Source organism: Pteropus alecto, unplaced genomic scaffold (assembly GCF_000325575.1).
Source record: "Pteropus alecto unplaced genomic scaffold, ASM32557v1 scaffold68, whole genome shotgun sequence".
NCBI lineage: Eukaryota > Metazoa > Chordata > Mammalia > Chiroptera > Pteropodidae > Pteropus > Pteropus alecto.
The window spans coordinates 9,063,817-9,081,290 of NW_006441386.1; the positions used below are offsets into that span (position 1 = coordinate 9,063,817).

Consider the following 17,474-nt stretch of genomic DNA (forward strand, 5'->3'; position numbering starts at 1 on the left):
TCGCCGCCTCCCCTACCCTGTTCTCCCTTCACCAACCAGGCACCCCCGGTTCCTGCAAGGCCCTCCCGTCATGTCGGACCCAGACGTCCCCAGGGGCCCTGATGTCCGCGCCATGTGGCCCCCCTGTTCCAGGGGCGCCTGAGCCCCTTCGAAGAGCCACCACCATCCCGCCCCACCCCTCCCACCTTGGCCCAGTCCTGAGCCCCAGGGACCATGAGTGGGGGCAAGAAGAAGAGTAGTTTCCAAATCACCAGCGTCACTACGGACTATGAGGGCCCTGGGAGCCCAGGGGGTCCAGATGCCCCTGCCCTGCCAGCCCCCACTGGGCCCCCGCCCCGCTTACCCAACGGGGAGCCCAACCCCGAGCCAGGAGGCAAGGGAACCCCCCGGAACGGCTCTCCACCACCTGGGGCCCCCGCCTCCCGTTTCCGGGTGGTGAAGCTGCCCCAGGGCCTAGGAGAGCCTTATCGTCGAGGCCGTTGGACATGTGTGGATGTTTACGAGAGAGACCTGGAGCCGCCTAGCTTCGGCAGGCTTCTGGAGGGGATTCGAGGGGCCTCGGGGGGCACCGGGGGCAGATCTTTGGATTCCAGGTTGGAGTTGGCCAGCTTGGGCCTGGGCGCCCCTTCTCCACAGCCAGGCCTGTCTCAGGGTCCCAGCTCCTGGCTCCGCCCACCTCCCGCCTCCCCTGGACCTCAAGCCCGCTCCTTCACTGGGGGGCTGGGCCAGCTGGCAGTGCCTGGCAAGGCCAAGGTGGAGACACCCCCTCTGTCGGCCTCCCCACCCCAGCAGCGCCCCCCAGAGCCCAGGGCCGGGGATAGCGCAGGCACATCCCGAGCCACCACACCTCTGCCCTCCTTGAGGGTGGAAGTGGAAGCTGGGGGCTCAGCAGCTGGGACCCCTCCACTGTCCCGAAATAAGGATGGAGCCCTGCGGCTGAGGATGGAGTTGGTTGCTCCAGAGGAGATGGGGCAGGTAAGAGCTGGGTTCCAGGGTGGGGAGAGACACCTGAAGGGCGATGCTTGCCCATCTTGGCCTTGGCCTCCACTTTCATACTGACCTCTTCCCACTGCATCACCACCTGTCTGTCAGATCAGATAGCCCCTCTTTTTTCTTCTGCCATCTCACTTGGAAGTCCATTCCTACACCTCGAACAGCCTTTGTTTTTTCTCAGGGCCCCTCTTTCACACATTCTGCACCTCCTTTCTTTCTCTTTGGCCTTTCATTTGTTGCCTTTGGCCCAGTCTCCATCTCTATATAGCTCTCCATCACAGAGATGTGCCCTCCTCGCTGTGGCCTTCACCTTTTGTCTTGGTCTCACCTTTCAGGTGTTGAGGGTGGAGGCTCCCAGCTAGGGCTGATTGTTTGGGCTTCTGAGAGAGGAGCTGCCAGGGTTGGAGCTTCTAGGCATTCTGCTGTCTCTCCTTTGCAGCCCCATTCCCAAGATGGGAGAATTCTTTCTTCCCACTAGCCACCTATCCCAGTCCCTCTCTAGCTCTGTCCCAAGCCAAATTTCTCTGAAAATTTTAGGAATTTGGTGGTGGGGGAACCCATTGCAAGGATGGGGCTTATTGGTTTGTCCTTTCTACCCCCAGTTGTCTGTCTCAGTTCCCTGTGTCTGGGACTCTCCAGAAACAATAACTGGGACTGGCCACCATGGAGTGCGAGAGGGGCGGGAAGCAGCAGAGAAAGTTAAATACTTTGCTTTTGCTTCCTGTCTCCAAAAAAGGAACAAGTCTGGGCTAGGGGGCAAGATGCCTGGGTCTCTGGGGTGAGGGTTGGGGGTGGGCAGCCAGGGATGTGGGGGTTGGATGTGGCTGTCAGGAGAAAATAACACCTTGGGCTGCGAGAGGAAAGGCAGGGAGTGTAGGGATGGGAACTTTTCCCCTTCCTGGCCTTGGGCACAAACCACAGTATAAAAATAACCTGAGACTGGATGTCTGGGCCCTGTCAGGACTGGTCAGGACCAGTTCCCCCTACCCCCTCCTGGCCTTAAGCTCACATTTCTAATGCCACCCCCCTACCCCTACTTTTCTTTTCCTGAGCTCTTTCATTCAATTCCTACCCCAAAGGAGAAGATGCTATTTCCTTTACTGTTGATGCCTTTCCCTGAACCCTTCCAAAGCAAACTCCCCTCTGCCCCCAGCCTCTGATCTCTATCCTTAAGCTTTGCCTGAGCTTCCCTTGGGCCCACAGACCCTGACCCTCTCTCCTAAGTACCTCCAGCCCCCCTTTCCTCTCTCATGTCCTTATCCCATTCTCTGTGTATGCATCTGTGCTGCTGCTTCCTTGCCCCAAAGACAGTTTTCTTTCTACACTACCCTATGCCTCTTCTCTCTCAGTTGCCTCTAACAGGGGCCAGGAGGAGGGCCAGGAACATCACCTGGGCCCCCTTCCTCTGTTCTGTCTCTGGACTCTCTGTTCTTGGCTTTTCCCAGAAGCTGGGGCCTCCTAGGGCCTCACAGAGGCGTCTTGTTCCTGTGACCCCCGCCCTTTTGCAGCCGCCCCCATCTCCTGTTGGGCTGTGTGGGTCCACGCCCAGGCTCCGCCTCCCCCATCTCGCAACTGCTTCCCTTCCACCCCAGGGCCAGAGAGCAGGAGCAGAACTTCACCTGAGTCCTGAGAAGTTTGAGAGGAGAGGCTTGAATGGGTACAGTGGGTGGGATGGGGGGATGGTGGAAGACCAGTTTCTGAGGATTCATTCATTCTACAAATAGCTATTGAACAAACTAAGTTCTGCCCTTTGGAGCTTACCTTTTAGCAGCAGAGAGGCAAAAATACTTTAATTCCAAATAACGTTAGGTGCTCTTTTAAAAAATAGAACAGTTCAATGGAATTACTAGTCGAATGATGAGGAAATACTCTCTGAGGAAGTGATATTTAAGTCACTTTAAGAAGTCAGGTGACAGAAAGCATACACTCTCTGACTAGCCTCTGATTAGGGGTCCTGGCTCAGCTGGTGGAAGAGTGTTGACATGCAGCCCAGAACCCCTCTCTGATACTCTGTGTTCCGTTTTTTGGAAGCCACTCACCCAGTCCTCAGGATGGATGCTGTTTTCTTGCCTCTAGTACCTGCCCAATGCTTTCTCTAGACATGGGGGAGAGAGGGGCTGCGGAGTCAGGACTTCTGGGTCCTTGGAAGAGAATGGGGTGTGTGGGGTAAGGTGGAGAGGGAGAGGCAAATTGCAAGGTGGTTGGTTCCTTTCCCTTGCTTGACATGATAGTTTCTACCTCTCTGCCTCCAGGTGCCCCCACTCGACTCTCGCCCCAGCTCCCCAGCCCTCTACTTCTTCCCCGATGCCAGTCTGGTTCACAAGTCTCCAGACCCCTTTGGAGCAGCGGCAGCCCAGAGCCTCAGCCTGGCCCGCTCCATGCTGGCCATCAGTGGCCACCTGGACAGCGATGACGATAGGTAGGTGGGCTGCGGCTCTCCACCCAGCACTTGGATAGCCTCATGAAACTGCCTGGTAGGTGTCCTTCCCCTAAGTTGGACTTGGACAGGTCCTCTTAAACAGACTAATCTGGCCTGGGCATAACCCACTGGGCAAAGTTGATTTGGAATCCACTCCCTCTCTGTGGAGAGAACTGGGTGAGACTCCCTGGCTTAGGATTGTCAAATCATAGTACTTTTTAAGAGTTTGAAGGGAGTCATTGTTGTCAAATTCCAGAGCTCTTGCAGATTTAGCGATCATCTGGCCAACCCTAAGAACTTACTGGCAAACGTGCTGGAGAAAAGCATAGGGAGTTAGTCTCCTCCCAGTTTCCAGCTCCCTCTCCCTGCAGAGGGGAATGGGATTCCTGTCTTTAGTGATAACATTCTTATAGTCCATGTGGATTACTTCAGTATCCTAGAACCTCTAGTACCAAGAAAACATGTCCCTAAAGTTCTGTTCTCTGTGTTAGGAACACCACAGGGGCTGAGTCCTCCGTGGCCACACCAAAGCCAAGGAGAGGATGGCTGCAAGGCACAGGGAAGGCACAGGAGAACAGATCTGCTGGGATTTGCCCTTCGGGGGGAGAATGTCCAGTTCAGTTCAGTGGCAGGGTGGGCAGAACTTCCCGTTTCAAGGGCCAGGTTTCAGCATATGAACGTCAGCAAGCTGAAAAGGGAGGAACAAAATTGCAAGTCAGATAGCCAGGCTGCTCCCTTCTGGCAGAGGACTGATAGGAACCCTAGAGAATGGCTAAGGAGCTGTAACTTTTATTTTGGAGGGAGGAGTGGGATTTCCTGTTTGAGGCTTTGAGGGGAGGGACTTCCTGTTTAGAAGGAAAATAAGGGGTGGGGCTTATGATGAGTGAGTGGTTGCTGGGAGTACCTATTCCAGAGTTGATTCTCCTTCCTCCTTCTCCTCAACACAGTCAGGGACTGAGTCCCACCAAAGAAAAGGGCCTGGGGCCTTGGAGAGAACTTGAAACCAGAGAGGAAAAAGAAAGGGTAGCTGGGAGCTGATGGATGGGATGGAGGATGAGGGGCCTGGTGGGGGCCAAGGAGAATGACGGACAGAGTGGATATGGTCAGGGTCGCTTCTGAACTCCCCCTCTCAAGAATATATTAGGTGTGAGGTCGGCCAAGGCCAAGAGAGTCACCTGTCCTCATAAGCTGCTATTCTCAGCTTTTCCCACCCTCTTCCCCTCCCACTTGGAAAATTTCCTGGCATGAGGGCTCCCTGTCTGTCCTCCACCCCTGTTGATTCCAGAGCCCAGCCTCCTGCTTTCTCTTAGAGAGTTCAGCCTCCAGAAGCCTCCTTAGTTCTATTGTCTTGTCCACTCCCTTCCTCCCTCTGTCCCATCCCCTCCATACACCCTAGTCTGACTGGTCCAGCTCTCAGCCTCCACGTTACCCTGCTCCACTACAAGCCTCTGGGGCTCTGGCCCGGCCCAGCCCCTCGTACCCCACCCTGCTGGGTCAGCAGGTTTGGGTTGGGCCACCCCTTTGGCCCCTGGAATGGGTGTATAGCTCTCACCCCACCTCACTGATGTGCACAGAGCTGGCGGGAGAACAAAGTCTGAGTGGCAAGGGACCTCCCTTTCGAGAGGGAAAGTGGGCTGGGATGTTAAGTGCCTGGATCCCAGGTGGTGAGTTGAGGATGCCTGACCAATCCCAGAATCTGGGGTTGGGAGAGCAGAGGGTGCCTGGTGAATTCATACTGCTTACATGCCCCTGGGTTGCAAGAACCTTTGAGCCCTTGACAGGGCCTGGCAGTTGGAAGGTACTTGAATAAGTGGATAGATGGATGGGTGGGTGGGTGGTTGGATGAATGGGTGGGTGGATGGCCAGCATGGGGGATCCAGACATTATAAGGAGTGAATTCCAGGAACTCAGGGAAAAAAAGGCACATTTATATTCGGTGTCTTCTTTGGGTCAGGTGCTGTATCTTATGTCACATAATCCTAAAAGCAACCCCATGATATCTACTTTCTAGATGAAGAAACAGAGGAGGAGAGCTTTAGAAACTTGCCCAAGGTCACCCGGCTCACCCGGCTAGTAAGTGGCAAGACTGCCACCAGAGCCTGGATCTGACCCCAGAGCCACACTCCACTCTCCTACTAGATGCCTGTGTCCCAAGAGAAGAGGAGGAGGCAACCATCTCTAGGATGCCCTTTCTTAGGACAGAGGCAGGGGTAGCTCCCCCAAACCGGGCAAGGAGCCATCCTCCCCAACTCCTGACCTGGCCCCACACCCAGACACCACAGATCCGGGAGGGAGTGTAGACAGGGCAGCCAGATGCCTCTTTGTTGGCCTGAGGCCCAGCCCCTGGGACTCCTCAGAACACAGTGAGGGAGCAGGGCTGGTCCTTATCTCCAGGATCAGAACCTCCTCACCTCTCCCATATATCCTGCTTAACTTCATCTGGTCCTTGTTTCATTTGACCTTCAAAAAGAAATACCAACTCTAGGGCTGTCCTTGCCCCAGAACCCAAGAGTCCCTCGGAAACAGAACCACGTTGTGTATATTGTGCCCTGTACAACTCCAGGGGGCGGCACTCACATTTAAAGTCGCTGTCATCTCTTGAAGTCATGACAGTTTTGTAAAAGATGGCAATGAATGTCTTGAAGAAGGCATATTTTGTTGTAATTCACACAAAGTCGCCATTTGGGCTTGTGGTGAGAGCTGATCTCACCCAGCCAATTCCAAGCTTCCGGCTCTTGACTTTGCCCAGGAATTCCAGCATAGTGCCTGCTGCCCCTCACTTGGGGTTCTCAAACGGAGGGCTTGGGTTGACAGCCAGAGTCCTCATCCCTTGAAGTGTTATAATTAGGATGTGACAGTGGAAAATGCTGTCAAAACCCTTTAGCACTAGACCAACAAGAGATAGTCATCTATCATCCAACAAATGTTTATTATTGTAGTAGTCCTTTATTTCTGGCAAGAATGAACAACTTACTTGGCATCTTTACCAGAGTGTCTGCCAAGCAAGGCTAGGGTTCCTTTTCTTATGAATCTGTCCCTCTTTGGTCTCTGTGGGTCTATGCGTACTGGGGGTGGGGAGAAGGTTCTGTGGTGGCTCAGTCTCCAACTAGGTGTCTCAGATTGAAATAGCTTGAAAACCTTTGACTCTCTAGCTGGCCAGTCTGCCTCCCACTCTTAAACTTGTCCTCTCCTCCCAACTCCAGGAGTCCCAGGTGTCCATCCCCCATCCCACCCTATCCTGCTCTCTCAGGCCTGGTCAACCCCTTGGTTACCCACCTTTCAAGACCTTCTACACCTAGAGCTTGGATGGGACATGGAAGATTCCCAGCTTCCTCATGCTTCCCTCTTGGCTGCAGGGCCTCATCCAAGGGTCACCTTAAATTGAGTGCTAACCCCTCAATCCCACCCCACTCAGGAAAGCAAGTTGGAACTGACAACCAGGAGAGAGGGCTTGACAAGGGAGTATAAGGGCACAGGATATAGCATGTTGGGGCCACCTACTTTGAAAGGGACAAAACTGGGAACAAAACTGAGGACAAGACTGGTGTTCCTGCAGCACAGGGGGCGTGGGTGAAGGCCTGACCCTGGGACTGAAGCAGCAACTGGACAGTGTGGGTCGTGAGCTGTGGGATGAAGCAGGAGCCTTGGGCCTGAGTGGTGGGGAGAGGGAGCCTTGGAGGATATAGGGCAGAGTGCAAAAACTTTTGTAGGCTCTGGGCCTCTGGGAGACTTGCTTGAGACAGAGTCAGGTTTTGGGACCCAGAGCCTAGCCCTGAGGACCATTGTGCCAGGCCTGAGTCGACCTCTGGTGGCCACTTAACAAACTTCAGCCAGACCTGCTCTCCCCTCCCTGTCATCTGCTCCCAGGGGTCTTCAAAGCCCCCACTTTTATTCCCAGTGACCTACCTCCTGCCTCACCACTCTACTTCTCTTCAAGCCCTCACTCCCTTCAAGACCCCAGACCCCAGACCCAGGACCATAGGCTGTACTTGTCTTTCAGGACTCTGGGCTGTGTTCTTTTGCCACAGTAACCTTTCCCATTCCTCCCGGCCCTCACCATGGGAGGAGAGGGACTCTCTGGCCAGGGGTCACCCATGATGTGAACTTTGTGTCTGTAGGGGTGCTTACAGTCCAAGAGAGACCACAAGCACATCAGAAGCAACCTCCCCATCCCCCCTCCATCCCAGCTGAGAGGAATGGAGCCCTTGAGGGAAGCCAGTGTTAGTCCAGAGAGAGCCGGATGGGGTCAGAGGTGGGGAGAGGCCTCCCAGGGCCAGGCTCTCCCTCACCCTTCACAGCCCTCCTTGACCCAGGCCTCTGGCCCCACAGCCCCTCCCCTGACCCAGCCCACCAGCTGACTTCCCTCAGCCGGCCCCCTCCTCTCCGTTCTGGGATTGGTGCCAGGGTGAGAGGGGGACACTGGCACTGACCGTGTCTGGGAATTCCCGCCCACCATGGAGCCAGTGGGAGGGGGTCCCCGTGTCCCTAAGGAGCCAATAGCAGCCAGGCTCTGCCCTAGGGGGTGGTGTATATCTTTCAGACCAGCACCCCCTGGGCACTATCTTCTCTCTGCCTGCCTGGCACCAGCCAGACCCCGCTCTCCCCGGGGGGCTCTGAGCCCCCCAGGCAGTTCTTCTGATATAGCCCTTTCTATTGGTGGTGGGACTGAGGACCTTTGCTCCTTGGGGATGGCCCAGCCAGGAGTCTCTGTCAAGTCCCTGGTGTCATCATTTGAAACCCGAGTGGTGGGGATGGCTCCAGGGCCTCCCCGGAAAAGGGGCTGTGTTTCCTCTCCTTGCTCCCCTCGGGGAGCATCCCCCATCCGAGGGGCATCTGGACCCCCACCCTACTGGGGCCTGGGGGGACCTGGGCAGCGGCGGGGGATGGACAAAACCCTCCTTTCCCTGATTCTCTACTGTCACAGGTACAGGCTGGGGTGTGGGCGGGAGGCTGCAGCCATGGGGCTTATGGAGGAGGCCAGAGCCTGCTCTGAGAAGCACCTGGAAGGCAGCTGGCTGGGGTGTCCAGATACCTGGCTTGGCACCTGCTCCTCCTCCTCATCTCTCATCTCCCTATGTCTCTCCAGTGGCTCCGGAAGCCTGGTTGGCATTGACAACAAGATCGAACAAGCCATGGTAAGAGAAGCCATCTTGGTCCCAGGAGGTCCTGGCTCATGTGCTGATGCCTAGGCCCTGCCTCCATTAGCCAGCCCGCTGCTCCACCCCTGCTGTCCTCATTGTTAAAGGACACTGACTCCTAGCTCCTCCACCTGCTCCCAGCTGGGTTCCCTTGGGTCCTCCACCCTTCAGTCTCCACCTGAACCCTTGACTTCCCTTGGTCTCTTGCTAGGCTCCAGGTTCCCATCTCTGTCTTTGAGTCCTGACTTTGCCTCTCTCTGGCTTCTTCCCCTGCCCTCCCCTGCTTTGCTTTTTTCCCCAGCAGTCCCTCATTGTCTGGGAGCAAGGGATCTCACACCCAGCCCCTCCCTCAAGGCACTGGGCAGGGGATGAGATTGGGGTGGCCTGGGACTGCTGATGCTTTGCCTGTCCCTGGGCCCCCAGGACTTGGTGAAGTCGCACCTCATGTTTGCGGTCCGGGAGGAGGTGGAGGTGCTGAAGGAGCAGATCCGGGACCTGGCCGAGCGGAATGCCGCACTGGAGCAGGAGAACGGACTGCTGCGTGCCCTGGCCAGCCCTGAACAGCTGGCCCAGCTGCCTTCCTTGGGGGTCCCGCGGCTTGGGCCCCCTGCGCCCAATGGGCCCTCCGTCTGAGCCTCCTTTCCCTCACAATGTGCCTTTGGGGGCTGCCACAGCTGCCAGGCCTTGCGCCAGCCACCTGCCCCTCTTCCTATGCAGCTTTAATGCCCTATGTTCCCTGGGGATGGGGATTGAAGGCTCCCCAAGAATTGGCCTGTTACCCCACCCTTCCTCCATCTCCCTGTAGTGCTCAAGGACTGGGCTGGGATATCTTCAGGCCTTGATGGAGGAGAGAGGGCTTCTGGACAGGGCGTTAGATAGAGCCTCCCCACCCAGGTGCCAGTGTTCTGGACCCCACAGCAGTAGATGGCTTGGGGGAGTTGGAGGCTTTCTTGCAGACCCCATCCCCATCTTGTTCCCTGAAAGTGCCCCCTCTTCTCTGCTCAGGGGAGGGAGTATGGATAGTATCTGGAAGTTCTGAGATTCAGGTTGTTGTTAAAATAATAATTATAATTAAAAACTCCGAAGAAACTTGAATCTGGAAGTTGGCATCTCGTTGCTTGTGTCCAGACTGGGGGCCTGCACTGGCAGTTTCGACTTAGGGGAGAAAGACTGAGGCTGTGGGCTCCCCTGGAGATCTTGTCCAAACTGGCGAGGTTTAATGTGGCTTGGACAGAGTGGTCAAAAGAGATGAGGGAAGAGAGAGTCAGTGGCCTGTGGGGTCCTGGGAAGGGGCAGGCAAGGCAAGGCAGAGGGAGTGGAGCGGGGAGGGGGCATGTTGGCCCACGTACTGGGGTTGGGGGGACGGTACAGGGAAACAATGAAGCCTTTGGTGATTGTGCAGGATCCACCCCCAGCTTCCCAGCGTGTCCCCTCTGTGGGCTGGATCCGGGTGGCTGCTTGGGGGTGGGGCAGGGGGCTCTGAATAGGCCCCTTGTCTCACCGCTGGGTGCGGGCCAGGCTCCTTCGGCACACGTTGCCCTCGCCAGGCCTGGCTGGCCTTTGTGGCTTCCACCCCCAGCTGGCTGAGGACAAGGCCTTATGGGTGAGCAGGCCCCTCCCTAACAGCCTCCCTGGGCTACCGTCTCAGGCTGAAGAGGCAGGTAGAGAGAAGGACCCCATCTTGTGGCGAGTGGGAAAAACAGCAGCCTCCACTTCAGGAGGACCCTGACCCCAGACTAGAGGGGACCAGTGGAGAGCTGGATGAATACTGGAGGCCAACCCAGGCGGGACTCCATGTCTAATAGTTCACTAGATTTATGACCTTGGGCAAGTTCTTTGGTTTTTCTGAATCTCAGCTTTCTCATGGGTAAAGTGGCATTGACAATTACTTGTGTCCAGACTGGGAGCTTGCACTGGCAGTTTCTACCTCTGGGAGAAAGGCTGAGGCTATGGGCTCCCCTGGAGATCTTACCCAAACTGGCGAGGTTTAATGTGGCTTAGACAGAGTGGTTAAAAGAGATAAGGGAAGAGAGAGAGAGAGAGAGAGCCAGTGGCCTGCAGGGTCCTGGGAAGGGGCAGGCAAGGCAATGCAGAGAGAAGGGAGGGAGAATGTTGGCCTATGTGCTGGGGTGGGGGTGACAGGACAGGCAAACAATGAGAGGAAACAATGAGACCAAATGATACCTACCTGAAGGCTGCTGTCAGACTTACAGGACATTGTACATGAGACTGCCCAGCAATTACCAGGCACTCCATACATTTTTTGTTTCCTTCCCTGGATCTGGGGGAAAGAGGGCTCAAGGTGCTGGTATCAGCTCAGAGGTTCTGGAAGGGCCTCGGGGGTTGGGGTCAAGGCAAGGCAGGCTCTCACAATGGGCTAGAACTCTCCCTCCCCTTGAGTTCTTATCTACTTTGACTCCTCTCCCTGTCCCAGGGAGGGGAGAAAAGGCCTAGGATGAGTTGTCAAGGGGAACTTTCCCCCTGGATTCTTTATTTCTTTCTTTACTGCTGTGCTTGAAGTTCCCAAGAGACCCCTGTCCCCCTGCCACCCACTGTACCAAATGCTGATTCTGCCCACTACTTGGGCCTTTTGTATCAAGAGAAATGGCTGCAGTCATGAAGTTCTTTCGATGGATTTGGCGAAAGATTACTTACTGGGTGAGTTTTGGAGACTGTCCCTTTCTCATGCCATGCTGGGGTGGGAAGAGCTGGTCAATGACCTTTAGGTCACAGAAATGCCCCCTCTATTGAGCTTCCCACCCCTCCTGGCATCCTGTGGTCAAACAAGACAGAGAAGGAGGAGGTGAGGGGTAGGACAGCCAGGGAGGAGGCTGGATACACACTGTCCCACCCACTCTGTGCCTTCCCTTCTTCTGACTTGTCTTCTCTCTGGCCCTCTCTCCTATCCTTCCTCTCCCTGCCTTGGCTCTTAGGTTTTATTCTGGAAACACAAACCTAAATCAACCATCTTGGAAAACCCTGACTGCAAGAAAAATGCATTGAAGGTGGAGAGGGCTTCCATCATTACTGAGACTTTCAAGTTGGTTGAGCCTCTCAAAGAGGCTAAGGTTTCCAAGACAGAAGTGTTCCCCAAGGTGGCCAATCCCTGCACTTTGGCCAAGATAACAGATGGGGCTAAGGTGGAGCTGGGCCATAGGGGCCGGTCCCTGCTGCAGCTGCCCCGGACAGCTGTCAAGTCTGTCTCCACGCTCATGGTCTCGGCCCTGCAGTCTGGTTGGCAAATGTGCAGCTGGAAGGTCAGTACCATATTCTCCTTGTCCTCAACAACCTTCTCACTCGTTCCATCCCCTATGATTCATTCCGCCCTCCATTCACGTGTTCAAATTTATTTCTTGTGCCTCTATTAAGTGCCAAACACTGAAGCAGGCTCCAAGGACATACGGTGAACATAGTTTACCTAGATCAAGGGGGCTACAGACAAGATCATGAGCGTTGTTGGTTTAGTATCATAGGGGTGTGATACGGGAGGCAAGGGGTCTATGGGAGCCCGGGAAAGAGGCATCTCATTCAGGCCTGAGAAGTCAAGGAAGGCCTTCCTAACAGAAGAGAGGATGAAGCCGAGACATGAAGGATTTAGCTTGGCTTGAAGTAGGGTGGTGAGAGTGGGGGTGGTGAGAGGAAGGTGGAGGGAGTGGAAGGCTCTGTTTCATGAAGAAAGAATAACAGATGTGTAGAGGGCTGGCCAAAAGTGTATGGGTTGGAGTAAGCAATCCTGGAGCTGAGGGCCAGCTAGTACAAGGCAGGGTGGGTGGCCAGTTGTGGAGTTCGAATTTGACTCTAAGAGCAATAAGAGCCTTGCAGACATTTGAGCAGGAGTGACACAATCAGATTTTGATGTAGAAAGCTCACCTGCATTCTTACATTGCTGGTGGAAACATAAAATGGTATGGCCTCTCTGGAAAACAGTTTGGTAGTTTCTTATAATACAAAACCTTGCAAGTATCATGTGACCCAGAAGTTGTCCTCTTGGGCATTTATCCTAATGAATGAATGAAATTTTATGTTCACACAAAAATCTGTACACAAATGTTCATAGCAGCTATTACTCATAATAGCCAAAAGGAACCCAAATGTCTTTCAATGGGTGAATGGTTAAACTGTGATATATCCATACCATGGATATACTTCTCAGCCATAAAAAGGAACAAATTATTGATACATGCAACAATTTAGATGGATCTCAAGGGAATTATATTGAGTGAAAACAACAAATCCCAAAAGGACTTGTTATATACTGTGTGATTTCATTTATATCAGGGGTCCCCAACCCCTGGGCCGCAGACTAGTACCAGTCTGTGGTCTCTGAGGGACCGGGCTGCACAGCAGAAGGTGAGCGATGGGCCAGCGAGTGAAGCTTCATCTATATTTGCAGCTGCTCCCCAGCACTAGCATCACTGCTTCAGCTCTCCACCTGAGATCATCAGGCATTAGATTCTCATAGGAGCACTGGTCCCCTGTACCAAAAAGGTTGAAGACTACTGTTTTATAATATATACCATGCTTGAAATGCCAAAATCATGGAAATGGAGAACTAATTAGTGGTTTAGTTGCCAGGGACTGCAGGGGTGGGGTAAGGGAGGTAGGTTTGTTATAAAAGGACATGAGAAATCCTTGTATGATGGAAATCTGTATCTTGGCTATAGTAATTGGATATATGAACCTGCACATGATATAAAATTGGGTAGAATTCAACATACACACACACACACATGCACATACACACACAAATGAGTACAAGTAAAACTTGGGAAATGTGAATCAGATCAGCAATTATATCAATGTCAGTATCCTGACTATGATATTATACTAGAGTTTTGCAAGCTTTTACTATTGGGGGAAACTGGTAAAGGGTAACAGGAACTCTATTATTTCTCACAACTGCATGTGAAACTACAATTATCTCAAAGTCAAAAACTTAATTTAGAAAAGGGAAATGTATATATTACTACCAAATCAACTTATTTTGACTCTAAATGAAGTACTATGGCATTAATTAAAATAAAGTTAACCTGGCTACCCTGTGGAGGGGAGTCAGAAAGGGACAAGAGAAGAGTCAGGAAAATCCATTGGAGGTATTGCAGTTCAAGCCAAGAGAGATTCTGTAGTCAAGGAGAGGCATCAGGTAGAACAAGTTAATAATTGGAGCAATATTTAAGAGGTGGAATTGTTGCTTCAGGTGGTTGATTAGATGATGGTGAGGGGATAGGGAGAAATAGAAGTCAGAACAGGCTAGAGCCATTCACTGAAGGGACAATGAAGGAGCAAGGGCAGACTTAGGGGAGGAGGTGATGAGTTTAGGTGTTGGGACAAGATGAGTTGAGATGTTGGTAATACATCTACAGGGAGATGTCTTAGAGGCACTAGGATATACAGTCCTGAAGGTCAAGGAGGGAGCTCTGGCTGGAGACAGAGGTCCTTCTTCATTAACACACTTTCCATGAAACTCTAGTGGAGACTCAAAGGTGGATCAAACGTGGTCCCTATCTTCCAGGAGCTTTCATTCTGGTGTTGAAAACAGATGAGTCTGCACAACAAATAGCAAAGAAACATGATATGATGAGGCAAACACAGGGTAGAGATGGAACACCTAATGCAGCCTGAGAAGGCTTCTGGGAGGAGGCAGTGCCTGCGCTGAGGCCTAACAAAGGAGGTGGAATTAAAAGCCTTTGCTATTAATCTGCAGGTGGTTCCACCAGTGGTTTCTCCCTAGACCAAGCTGTTTACATGTGCACATCTTCTCTCTCTTCTAGTCATCTGTGAGTTCTACCTCAGTTCCCTCCCAGATGAGGGCTGGGTCCCCTTTGCAGTCGCCGGAGGCTGAGATGCTACGGGAAGTGTACCTGGTGCTGTGGGCCATTCGAAAACAACTGCGGCAGCTGGCCCGCAGGCAAGAGAGGCGCAGACGGCGCCACATCCGGGCCCACACTTGCCCTCAGCCTGACCCAGTTCAGGGCCTAAAACAGGATGCACGGAGTCCCCTCTAGGGAGGAGCCCCCATCCTCAGAAAACTCCCACCTCACTCTTAGGTAAGGTTGATAGGAGAGGTTAAGGCAGCAGGCCAGGAGCTGTGGGTGAGGAGACATTTTCATACTGTCACCACTCATCAGGAGCCCAGGGCCAGGCCTGGGGTCCCACATACTCCCTTTCATTCCTTCTATTCAATTTGTAAAAAAATTATCAAAATGTTGGGAAATAAATATCGGATATTTCTGAGTAGGTGTAGAGTGTATTTGTGAATGGCCAGAGGCTGTGAGGGGGGATCTTGGGTGGGACAGGGAGGGGAACCTGAGCTGCTGGCCCAAATATACGTGGGAATAACCTCTGGGCTTGTTGGGGTGGGGGGGAACAACACACACTTCTAGGGAGTTAACTGCCTTTGGCAACTCTGCCAGGTAGGTAACGATGGTAAGAGCACCTGTCTGAGGACTCGCTGCGTGCCAGCTCCTGAGCCTGTGCTCCCTTGCAAACCTGCAGGACAGACTGTTGTAGAGGTTATGGGACTTGTCCAAGTTCCTACAGAGACCTCGCTGTAAACTGCCCGCCTCCAGCAGCCAGCCCACTGCCTTGCCTTTCTGGTGCTCTTAGGCTCAGCCACGGCCAGGGTTAGTAGGTCTGAAGACGCACATGGCGACAGCGGGACATTCACCTGTCGGAAAGGCACTCAGGCCCTGCTGGCCACGGCCCTGCCGAGAGCTGCCAAAAACTACACCTCCCATGATCCCCGGCGGCGACGCGGGCCCTGGGCTGGGGATGCGCGGGTGGGGGCGGGGCGGTGGCCTCCAGTTTTGGCCGGTGGGCAGTGAGCGCCGTGTCCTGGGAGGGTGGTTGTTCACCTGGCGCCAAGGGCGGAGCGGCCCCAAGGGAAGTTGTGGTGATTTAGAGGGAGTTTGGGGGCGGGGGGAAAAACGAGGGGGTACTGTGAGCCGCAAGTCCCTCTCTGGCTTACCTTGCCCTCTTGCGGGGCTATGCGAAGGCGCAGAGATGACTCCCCAAGGAAAAGTAGGGATGTTTCGCAAAACGGGAAAATTTGGGAACTTCAGGTTCACAGGGCTTAGGGTGGCGAGCGGAAGAAGGAAGAGATGGCAGTAGAGGCCCGGGTGGGGGAGAGGGGGAAAGGGTGCAGAGGGGTGTGCATGCTGGGTCTTGCTCACAGAGAGATTGTGAGTAGCGAGCGGTACGCATGAGCAAAGTTAGGGGTTAGTGAGGAGCAACAGGAATGGTTTGCTGACAGCGCCTGATTCACTAGAAGTCAGCAACCCCCACCCCAACCCAGCCCCTGCAGCTCTGGGAGAGTTGGGGCCCACTTGATGAGAATCCGGGTGGCCTTTTACCCAAGAGTGGAGCAGCATTGGGCAACCGCGCCCTACAGCTCTGCTACGCTGTCCACTGCACCTCAACATTTGCAGCCATAGTAGTATCACCCACCACTTATTAAGCACCTACCGTGACTATTTTTATAAGTCATATTCTAAGTAATTCTTACCACAGCTTTATGATGAAGTAGTATGCTTCCACTTTTTAGAGAAAACTGAAGGACAGGTCATGTTTTCATTCATCCAAGTAATGAGTCTAGCTCACACAGGACATGTTACATGTTTGTACACATGCATGTAACATAGCAAATGTTCAATACAGGAATGAAGTGGCTTCGCGGAGAATTAGTCCTGTTCAGGTTTTCAGGTGGGTCCTCAAAACATACCGATAACGCAGTGGCTCATTTCTGGGGCTTTCAATCACCAATTACTCATCACATTTTCATTATGTGCTAGGAACTGTTTGGGGCTGAACAGGTCATGCATTGTCTGTGTCCCAGGGCTTAGGAATAGTGCCTCACTGTCTTAAGATCCACTGTCTAAGCCCCTCCAAGTCCTCAGAGACAGGCTCCTCATCCTGTCTTCCTATTGGGGACTTAAGATTTTGACTGAGATTAAGGAAGGGTCTGATGAAGGCTGGGCCCCTAAAGATCACTCGCAAGTAACTACAGGCCCAGGAGCCAATTTGGGCTTCAGGCTGTGAGCTTATGGGAAGAAACACTGTTCTCATTTTCCTTGGACTTCCTTAGCATCTTGGGAGTGATGGGGCCGGGGGGAGTTCGTCCAGTAGCCAAGGGAGCTGCTGGCACCTCTCACCCTTCTCTCTCTTGCCCAGACATGATGAAGTCTCGTCTGGGCTTGGCCAAGCCGGTGCAGGAGATTTGTGAGAGAGAAGCGGGCAGGGTAAGGTCCACCATCCAGCCCAGGGCCCCGGAGAAAGCCTGTGGTGGGACCTGAGGAGGAACTTCTCAACTGAGAGGAAAGCACGTGAGATCTCCTGAGGAAGAAACTTGGGGGGGAAGAATTCTTACACACCTCAAACTTCTCCTGGTAGAGAGCAATGGGGAACAGGGTGACCCTGGGGAAATCTGCCTCCCAGAACAGCCTTGAGCAGAAATCCCACCTTGGACACCTCCCCTCCTGTCTCCATTGGATCCCAGGCACTACCCCCTCCACCAAGGCCACTCGACTTTATGAAGCAGTAGTGGTAGGGCTAGCGCCCAGCTGGAACCAGGGATCCTTTATTCTCAAAACTTACCCATCCTATTAGAAAGGGGGGCCCTGGAAATGTGGGGAGCAAAATGAAAGTGCTGGTCCCAGATGCCTAAGTTCTCTTCCCAATCCTGACCCTTTCCCCTCCTCCCCCATCATTATCAGATTTCCTGAAAATGTCAAATCTTTTCTCCTGCTTTTTCCCTGGGAACCCTCTACAATATACTCATCGCACAGTAAAATGTGTCAATCCCCTGCTTAAAGCTTCCAGTGGCTTTCCATCATCCATGGGAAAAAAATCCAATTGTTCCCTTTGTCTAAAATGCCCTTCTTGGCATGGTGGGATCCTTACCAGTCTGGATTCTGCACAGATGTTGC

The 17,474-nt window shown here is 53.4% G+C and overlaps 2 protein-coding genes across 2 annotated transcripts in view; both read left to right on the forward strand.

Annotated features, from left to right (window-relative positions):
• TSC22D4 (TSC22 domain family member 4) overlaps positions 1-9,645 on the forward strand; it is an 11,262-nt gene extending 1,617 nt beyond the window's left edge. Inside the window, exons 2-5 of the mRNA XM_006918624.3 lie at positions 40-975; positions 3,246-3,412; positions 8,499-8,547; positions 8,974-9,645. Of these exons, the coding sequence (XP_006918686.1) occupies positions 214-975; positions 3,246-3,412; positions 8,499-8,547; positions 8,974-9,183 (1,188 nt within the window). The 5' untranslated portion in view covers positions 40-213 and the 3' untranslated portion in view covers positions 9,184-9,645. The remainder of the gene's footprint in view (positions 1-39; positions 976-3,245; positions 3,413-8,498; positions 8,548-8,973) is intronic.
• A 153-nt stretch (positions 9,646-9,798) lies between these two features.
• CUNH7orf61 (chromosome unknown C7orf61 homolog) lies at positions 9,799-14,779 on the forward strand. The gene is made up of 3 exons (XM_006918625.3): positions 9,799-11,208; positions 11,484-11,807; positions 14,322-14,779. Exons 1-3 carry the CDS (start codon positions 11,155-11,157, stop codon positions 14,553-14,555), a joined length of 612 nt encoding a protein of 203 aa, XP_006918687.1. The 5' UTR covers positions 9,799-11,154; the 3' UTR covers positions 14,556-14,779.
• Positions 14,780-17,474: the final 2,695 nt, after the last annotated feature.